Source organism: Octopus bimaculoides, chromosome 25, assembly GCF_046866305.1.
Source record: "Octopus bimaculoides isolate indiv1 chromosome 25, ASM4686630v1, whole genome shotgun sequence".
NCBI lineage: Eukaryota > Metazoa > Mollusca > Cephalopoda > Octopoda > Octopodidae > Octopus > Octopus bimaculoides.
Window position 1 is genome coordinate 2944183 of NC_142952.1, and position 10000 is coordinate 2954182.

Sequence of the window (10000 nt, forward strand, 5' to 3'; positions counted from 1 at the left end):
TGAGGGAGAGAAGTCACTTCTCTCTGCTGGGTGACATAGATAAAAGACATGGTTGGGGGAGACCGGGGTGATGAGAGAGGTGAGGAGGGAGAGAGAGGTGAGAGAGAGAGAGAAACAAAGAGAAAGCTGAGAGACGAATATCAAGCAAAACACCTTTGTCATTCCTGACACTATACTTTGAGTAAAAACCTGTCTGAAATGAGATTACACACACACAGACCAAGAAAGAAAGAAAGAAAGAAAGAAAGAAAGATAGCAAGTAATTATTATAGAATCCGACAATTCTTGAGACCAAAAGTAGAGAGAGAGACAGACAGACATTATCATTCCAATCAACAGCATTACTAATTTTAAGACCAGAGTCATCATCATCATCATCACCATCCCTACCACCTCCACCACCACCACCACCACCACCACCACCACCACCTTCACCATCATAAGTCTCATCATCATCATCATCATCAAAGAATTACCAACCCTTTGGACCAGAGGTAAATGGCATTAATGTGTTGCTTCTCCCAAGGCGTGACGGTCGGTTTGTTGGCCATATTCTTCAAGTGTTCCATTCTGTCGAATAATCCTTTGTCAAATCTGCTGCTGGTGCCAGTTCCCAAAACGTCGAGACCATTCTTGATCACATGACCCATCACTTTAAAAGAAAAAAAAAAAAACAACAAACAAACAGCAATAAGTATAATCACATTTTTTGGGGTGGGGAGGGGACAGGTAACGAACGACGTCGGGTACTTATTGAGCACAGGGTCATAGAGCAGGGTAGATATCAAGGGCAGTGGAGGCGCAATGGCCCAGTGGTTAGGGCAGCGGACTCGCGGTCATAGGATCGCGGTTTCGATTCCCAGACCGGGCGTTGTGAGTGTTTATTGAGCGGAAACACCTAAAAAAGCTCCACGAGGCTCCGGCAGGGGATGGTGGCGAACCCTGCTGTACTCTTCCACCACAACTTTCTCTCACTCTTTCTTCCTGTTTCTGTTGTGCCTGTAATTCAAAGGGTCAGCCTTGTCACACTGTGTCACGCTGAATATCCCCGAGAACTACGTTAAGGGTACACGTGTCTGTGGAGTGCTCAGCCACTTGCACGTTAATTTCACGAGCAGGCTGTTCAGTTGATCGGATCAACTGGAACCCTCGACGTCGTAAGCGACGGAGTGCCAACAGTAACTACTTTGATCACCTAATGGGTTGTGAATGCCCTCACAGCCTGGCAACTCAACCATGACGACTTTTTGTTATCTCATTGCTGACACACAAGAAAACATATTTTGAGACAGGATCTTTTGTATCAAATTGCATACTTTGAAATGTCGGTATATTTACATCAGACAGGTTATTCAGATATTAATGTGAGTCCATTAGTACATACCTTGATATTACGATCTTTTCACATTGGCAGAAAAATGAATTAAACGCTATTACGTATTTCAGTATGAGAATATATATTGTGTTCGTTAGTAAAGGTACTCTTCTACTTATTTCAGTCATTTGACTGTGGTCATGCTGGAGCACTGCTTTTAGTAGAGCAAATTGACTCCAGGACTTATTCTTTCTAAGCTTAGTACTTATTCTATCGGTGTCTTTTGCCAAACCGTCCAAGTTACGGGGATGTAAACGCACCAACATCAGTTGTCAAGCAATGGTGGTGGTGGTGGTGCGGGAATAAACAGGGACACACATGTGATGGGCTTCTTTCAGTTTCTATCTACCAAATCCACTCACAAGGCTTTGTAAAAACAATAAAAAATACAAGAAAATATACATAAAAAAAGACATTATTTCATGAGCTTAATATGTCTAAAAGACAAAGAACTTACCAAAATTTTCATCGGCAGCAATCATTTTCTCAAGGGATCCTTCAAAACCACCAACAGAATCATCTTCACACCATCCTACATACTGGCAGAGATAATTAGTGAAATCGTTAAAGGGTTGCTTTTATAATTAACAATTAAAAATGTATTTCATCTACAATTTAATGACACTTGTTCCTGTCTCTCAATCATACTTTAGCCTCTTAACACCTGCCCCAAAGACAACTCCCTCAATATAACGAGGGGTTACTAAGAAGTTCTCGGTTTTAAGGATACCCCCACCCATTCCCACCATCTTCGTTTTAAAAAATGTCTGTACGAGAGACATAAAGCCTCTCTCCATGAATTTTTCAAAGTGGGAGAACATTGTAGGTGATTGCTCCCACCGGGGACTGGAACTAGACACACACGAATACACACACACACACTTCTTACAGACACTGATACACAAATGCAGACACACAGACACACACATAGAAATACACACCAAACACACATGCACATTCATACAGGCATTGATACACAAACACACACCATACAAACATAAACCAAACACACATGCAACATACACACACACATTTTTACAGACACTGATGCACAAAGACACAGACACGCATATATGCACACACACACATATATACACACACACACACACACACTCTCTCTCTCTCTCTCTCTTCCCTCCTACACACTCAAACAAGCACACATCCTAAGGCACTAGTAACCGTGGAAACCAAATATTTCCCGTGTTATATTCTGTTTCTTGAAGATTATTTTACCTGGCATAAAGTCACATCAAACATTTTGCAGGCCTCATCAGACGCTGTTGACATGGGCAAACCAAACGACTGCCAAGCCTGCAAAAAAACCCCAAATTATTCTATTTCGTTAAAAACAAACAAACAAAATAAATGAAAATGATAAAAATTTAAAAAATACAAAACATAAAACAATAAAATCTATGCACAAAATTAATCAAAACTCAGAAAATTTCAACAAAAAAAATGAACACATTTAAGGGAAGACATGGCTGTGTGGTTAAGAAGGTTTCTTTGCAGTCAAATGGTTTTGGTTCAGGGTTCAGTCCCACTGTGTGGCACCTTGGGCAAGTGTCTTCTACTATAGCCTCGGGCCGACCAAAGCCTTGTGAGTGGATTTGGTAGATGGAAACTGAAAGAAGCCCACCGTATATATGTGTGTGTGTGTGTGTATATATATATATATATATATATATATGTATGTATGTATGTGTGTGTATATGTTTGTGTGTCTGTGTTTGTCCCCCCAACATCGCTTGACAACCGATGCCGGTGTGTTTAGGTCCCTGTAACTTAGCGGTTCGGCAAAAGAGACCGATAGAATAAGTACTAGGCTTACAAAGAATAAGTCCTGGGGTCGATTTGATTCGACTAAAGGCAGTGCTCCAGCATGGCCGCAGTCAAATGACTGAAACAAGTAAAAGAGTACAATTTTTCAGTTGAACTCAATTGACAAACAGTTTCTTTTCAAACACAAAGAGAAACATGTTCTCCCATTGCACTGAAATGACGCTGCATGTAGCAAACAGCTTACTTCTGCACAAATGCATAACGACACACACACACACATGCGCACAGAGAGAGAGAGAGAGAGAGGGGGGGGAGGGAGGGAGATAGAGAAGGTTGTTTGTAGCAATAGGAGTAATTTAATGTTTCTTTCTCTTTCTCTCAATAATTTTCTGCTTTAAACCAGAAAAGTTCTACTTCACCCTCTGCTCTACAGGATGTCCACAAAGTTTGGGTACATGGAGTAAATAAATATAAGGAGATATTTATTTACGCCGTGTACCCAGACTTTTGTGGACAGCCTGTACTTTGCCTTGTGATGTACAAAAATGCACCGTGAGAAGATTTTTCTTTTTCCAAATTCATCAATATTTCACATCATTATTTCAAATAATCACCATCACCATTTAATGTCTGTCTTCCATGCTGGCATGGGTTGGACAGTTTGAAGGGGGCCAGAGAGCCACACCAGGCTTGAATTGTCTGTCTTGGCATGGTTTCTATGGTTGGATGTCCTTCTTGATGCCAACCACTTTACAGAGTGTATTGAGTGCCTCTATGTGCCACTTGTATGGTTGTTTCTTATGGGGTACTGGAACAGGTACTTCCTATGTGGTGCCAGCACAAGTGTCTCTCATGTGACACTGGCACGTGTGCGTCTCATGTGCCGCTGGTACGAGTGCATCGTATGTGATGCTGGCACGAGTGCCTCTTATGTAACGCTGGCACGAGTGCCTCTTATGTAACGCTGGCATGAGTACATCTTATGTGACACTTACGTGGGGCTGGTATGCATGCATCCTACATGGAGGCATGGCACAGGTACGTACTACGTGACACTGGTACAGGTAGATACTACGTGACGCTGGCACAGGTACGTACTACGTGGCGCTGGCGCGGGTGCATTTTTCGTGGAACGAGTGCTCCTTACATGGAACTAGTTGGCACTGGCACAGATACAGTTGTTACTGAATGGCACGAGGAACATTCTAGTGAAGTTGAACATCTTATCTGGCCACCACAGTCCCCAGATCTCAATATTATTGAACATTTATGGTGCATTTTAGAAAAACAAGTAAGGAGTCGATATCCTCCACCACCATCACAACAAGAACTGGAGACTGTTTTAGCTGAAGAATGGACAACAATTCCTTTGGAAACAATTCAAACTTTGTACAAGTCCATACCTCGTAGAATTCAAGATGTAATTACTGCCAAAGGCGGTCTTACCCCATATTAAAATTTATTTGTTTGAAATTTTAAGGAGTTTGTTATTTTGTCCAACCCCTGTATGTATGTATGTATATATATATATATATATACATATACACACGCACACATACATACTCAGACATATATATACATACGCAAACATATACATATATATATTTATAGATACACACACACACACACAAGAAGTGAATATTCAGACGTGAACACTTATAGAGATATTATCGTCAATTATGGCAAATGCAAGAGATTGATAATTACAGGAATAAAAGAGGTACTTAACAGGTTTTTAAATAGCGTCATGCTTAGTTCTAATTATATATATATATATATATATATATATATATATATATATACATACGCATACATATATACATACGCACCCATATATATATATGTATACGTATGTACAAACATGTTTATACGCACGGAAAAATATACGAACAAAAATTTCATACACACACGAACATATGTTTGAGTCAGTTGCTAAGATCTTTTCAACATATTCTTACAGGTTATCAAAACATGTGCGTCGGTATATACATACATACATTATATATATATATATATATATATATATATATATATATGCAGGTGCCTTTATATATATATATATATATATATATATAAAGGCACCTGCATTTAAACAAATTAAACGGAAAACAAAGATAAATACGTTGTTTGTTTGCATAAGCCGTAGTTGTGTCTCCATCTCAGAAATATAGAAGAAAAATTCGCTTTGTAATCACCTCTTTTCCTCGCCAGTGAAAATCCACCATCTTCACCTGAAGACTCGACCAAACCGACTGCTTCTTCCTTTCTGTATATCTTAGTCACTGCTAAGCACAGCAAATTCCGGTCGTTCCGCTGCTTCTCCCGCTGACTAACGCACTAGCAGTTTCATTTACATAACATTGTTTATCATTTGAATAACAATATTACCTCCTTCTCGCCCACATCATTAACGTATCTAGATCGCGTATCGCCCGGGCCAGCTGTTGTGTTCAGGTTCCTACTTCAGGTCACGGCGTAGCTTGAGTGTGTACCACATGGAGCGGCCCTTCCGTTTGCTTCCCCCGTACCCTATAAAAAAAACACATATTGCTTACAGCAGGCCCAAAAGTGCCGACCGGAGCAGACCGCCCCTCCCTCTATCTACGGTAGTGTTTATAACTGTCCTAAAGTGCCGATCCTTATAAAAGCGTCTCTTGGGACTGATTCCCGCTCACCGAACTCTCACAACGTTATTTGTCATTTTTTGAAGTTGTTGTTCACAGTTTATAAACCAATCTAAACGAAGTTCAAAACTCGACCACGGCGATTCCTAAACTTATTTCGTCGTGGACCTCTCCCTTTTTTTTTCTTTTTCTTTACCGTTAACTCCTCATTACCCTAATTTTGATAAGACATTCATTCATCAAAATCGTTTTGCACGTGGTAAGGATCATGCTTCCCACCAATGCTTTTTATGTGGCACCCACACCAGAGCTTTTTATGTGGCACTATCACCAGTGCTTTTCATGTGGCACCCACACCAGTGCTTTTTATGTGGCACCCACACCGATGCTTTTCATGTGGCACCAGTGTTTCTATGTTAAAGTAGCACCAGTGCGCTTTCCATGGCACCAGTGCATTTACGTGGCACCAGTGCATTTACGTGACACCAGCACCAGTGCTCTTTATGTGGCGCTAGTGTTTCTACATAGCACCAGTGCATTTACGTGGTACCTGTGCTTTTTACATGGCACCAGCACCAGTGCTTTATAGGTGGCACTTTGGTTTTAGGATATCACTGTTGTTGTGTTGGGAGGGTCTTCTTGAGTACAGCAATGTGCCACTAGTTCCAGTAATAACTAGGAAGTTAACCCTATGCTGCACTAGTGGCCTGTTCAGGGGACAGAGGCCTTATAACTTCAGTCACTAAGACACCATGGAAACCTGACAAAGCTCAGATCTTAGGGATTCAGAATGTGGAGACAGATGCAGTTCCACTAAGCATTTTGCCCAGCATGCATAAGAATGTCATTAACAATTTTGTCTTTGGCACCTGGTACTTCTCTTTTGGTTTCTTCTACCAAACTGCTGTGTCATAGGGACGTAAACACACCAGCACCAGTTGTCAAGCAGTGGTCAGCCCGAGAATATAGTGGAAGACACTTGCCGAAGGTGTCACGCAGTTGGACTGAATCCTGAACCATGAGGTTGGAAAGCAAACTTTTTACCACATAGTCATGCCTGCACCTGTACGACACTTTCACCTATACCACACTGCCACCTACATGTACAACACCTGTATGTCATAGTCAATGATTCAATCGCTATTCTGCATTATGCTATTTTCTGCAATAAATGTTGCGCCGGATTTTGCAAATGCTGATCATGTATATCTATTCAAAACCACCAAAGCGTATGCATATTTACAAATTAATGCATGACCTTAAAAAACGGCTTACACGTATGTTATGAAAGCTTTCAAGCAATAAAATGTTTTGCCCATGCAAAAGCTACATGTATACCACGAATCTGGCACATTCTATTCAAGGGCTACAAATGTACATAATTAGCATTTTTATTTGCTTTCATTAAGGTGGTTACCTAGCAGAATTGTTAGCACGCTCGGCAAAATGCTTTTAAAAAAGATCCGGTTGATGTATTCGACTAGTCCCCTCCCCACCAACGTTTACCTTTATTTAAGTTTATAGAGGGAAATTTTGAAGATTTGGTCGTTATTTGTGTGTAGAACTACATTGTACAATATCTATTTTTTTAAAGACGGTAAGCCATGATTCGAGAAATATTTAGCTGCTATTTCTAACGAGTTGAGCGACCACGTAGAAGCTTCCTATATTTATTTCTCTCTCACTGTTGTTGCTTTAGAATTACTTTAAGTGGCCACGAGTTAACCCCCTTATTGAGCTGGTTGGGTCATATCCGCTCTCAGAAACGCCATTCGAAGTCTTGATTACGTTGTTATTTTATATAAGAAACAATTAATTGTATTTCACTTATTGAGAAATATAGTTCTACCACTCATGCAAATGCTTCGTAGATCCGTTGTCACAAAGAATGGCAAGGAAGATACGTTGAAAGAACCCGTTTTACCTCGCGGGGCTCATTCCTGCAGATGGTTGTTTTCAGGAACACAAATCATCGCCAGATGCTTCCCATCACTCGAGATACAAAAAGAAATCTATCGAATTGGCAACCAATACTTCGTCACTTAGCAAGCAACGAAATCTTGGCTCGACGCGGATTTCTCCAGGTTGCTGTTGGAATAAGTATGGAGCATCGCTGCTGGACGCATCTCAGATAAGGGATTTGTCACAACTAAACGAGGAGATTGTGTCCTCAGTTATAGCCCAGGGCTGACCAATGCCTTATAAGTGGATTTGGTTGGTGGAAACTGTGTGGGAACCGGTCGTCTATCTATCTATCTATCTATCTATCTATCTATCTATCTATCTATCTATCTATCTATCTATCTATCTATCTGTCTATCTATCTATCTATCTGCCTGTCTGTCTGAGAGTGTGTGTGTGTCCTCCACCTCATTGCTTGACTCCGGTGCTGGTTTGTTTATGTCTTTGTAACTTAGCGGCTCGGCAAAAAAAAAAGCCCTATAGAATAAGTCCCAGACTTAGAAATAAGTACTGAGGCCGATTTGTTCGACCAAGCTCTCCAAGGGGTTGCCCTAACATTGCCGCAGTCCTATCACTGGAGCAAACAGCTATATTATTTTCTCCTTTTACGAGACAACGAATGAACGCCCGTTCGAAAAGTGGGGGCTAGAGAGAGGCAAGACGTGGTATGAGCACAAACCGCTGAGAGTGGCGGAGTCGGAGACTAGCAAAATCCTCTGGGATTTCCCAATCCAAACGGATCAGGTGCTTGAGCATAACAGACCGGACCTAGTGGTGGTGGACAAGTTGCACCACATATGTTATATAGTTGATGTTGCATGCTCCTTTGACCCACGAATAGTCAAGAAGGAAGGCGAAAAGATAGATAGGTACAACCCTCTTATGTACGAAATAGCCTGACTATGGAAAATGAAGAAGGTGAAGATAGTGCCAATTATTGTTGGGTCCTTGAGGAGAGTATCAGAAGGCATCAAGAGGAATATAAAGGAAATCGGAATAGAGTGCCCAGTAGAACTGTTACAAAGGGTTGGCTTCCTTGGCATGGCCAGAATAATCAGGAAAGTATTGGATAGTTGAAAAGAACGGATAGCATGGTACCGTAGGCTGCAGGTAGTAAACCCGCTACGCTTTTAAGACACCAGGAGTTCCAACAAAACCAAATAATAATAATAATAATAATAACAACAACAACAACAACAACAACAACAACAACAACAATAATAATAATCCTTCCTGCTATATGCACAAGGGGTCTGAAATTTGGGGAGCGGGGACTAGTCAATTTTAGCGACCCCAGTGCTTCGCTGGTGCTTATTTAATCGACCCCGGAAGGAGGAAAGGCAAAGTCGATATTAATGATGATAAGGCTGGATTATAGTAACAAGAATACCTTTTCACCATTCGAGTAGTGAATTAAAAAAGAAAAAAGCGTTTTTAACCAAATTTTAAGACTGATGAAAGTTATCTCCCCTAACACACAAAGGCAAGTTATCATACTATGTATATTTTCATATTAAAACCATACAAACAAAACAAAAGCCCCCCACAAAGGGAATAAAAGAAGAATTCTTGGTTTATCTCCAAGACCTGCACATAATGGCTACCTCTGAGGAGCGCAGGGTTACATAATCGGACTGTTACCCAGTACTCCGTTGAACCCCTAGAGATGGGTAAGATCGGTCGTAATTGATACATAATACTATACACTTCGATTAATACATACATACATACATACAAATATGTATATTTATATGTATGTATGTATGTATGTGTGTGTGTGTGTGTGTGTGTATATATATATATATATATACCCCTCTCCGTTTTTTCCTTCTCTTTCCATTTTTTCCTCTCATGCCTTTCCGTCGAAGAGTGTAGGCTCGAAACGTCAAAAGCATTCTCCAATCTGTGAACAGAATTATAATAGGAGATAACTATAAAGCTTTCTTAAAAACGTAACCATTCACCAATTTTAGATGCCAATAGTGATTCTTAAACGAAACCCAAAGGAGTAAAGGACAAAAATTAAATTCCTTGGGGGCCCGTCTGATATTCTAGAATTGTGTCGCCACAGCATACATAAACTAGAATTTGGGACCCTAAACCTGTAAGACCCCCTTCCCCCGGCAACTGCACAATATGCCCATGCCTTTAAGACGGTACTGGCTGCACGTTTATTACAGCTTTTTAGTTATGATAAAGAAACCAGTCAGAATTCAAGCGTACGGTCTAACTGCAAGCCTAATCACTTAACCCTAAC

At 40.7% G+C, this 10000-nt stretch overlaps 2 protein-coding genes across 3 annotated transcripts in view; one reads left to right on the top strand and one right to left on the bottom strand.

The window, feature by feature from the left end:
- Positions 1–6581, bottom strand: part of LOC106868762 (tetratricopeptide repeat protein 38) — a 14913-nt gene extending 8332 nt beyond the window's left edge. Inside the window, exons 1-4 of one of the 2 annotated variants that reach the window (XM_089342337.1) lie at positions 5353–6581; positions 2609–2686; positions 1833–1914; positions 481–652 (exon numbers count right to left, since the gene is read on the bottom strand). In XM_089342337.1, the coding sequence (XP_089198463.1) occupies positions 481–652; positions 1833–1914; positions 2609–2686; positions 5353–5382 (362 nt within the window). In that variant the 5' untranslated portion in view covers positions 5383–6581. Of the gene's footprint in view, positions 1–480; positions 653–1832; positions 1915–2608; positions 2687–5279 lie in introns of both variants that reach the window. The other variant, XM_089342336.1, reaches the window with a different exon arrangement.
- A 536-nt stretch (positions 6582–7117) lies between these two features.
- Positions 7118–10000, top strand: part of LOC106868763 (endoplasmic reticulum-Golgi intermediate compartment protein 3) — a 34535-nt gene continuing 31652 nt past the window's right edge. The window contains exon 1 of the mRNA XM_089342339.1: positions 7118–10000. This exon is cut by the window's right edge and continues 950 nt beyond it. The gene's annotated coding sequence lies outside the window, so the exon portion shown is untranslated.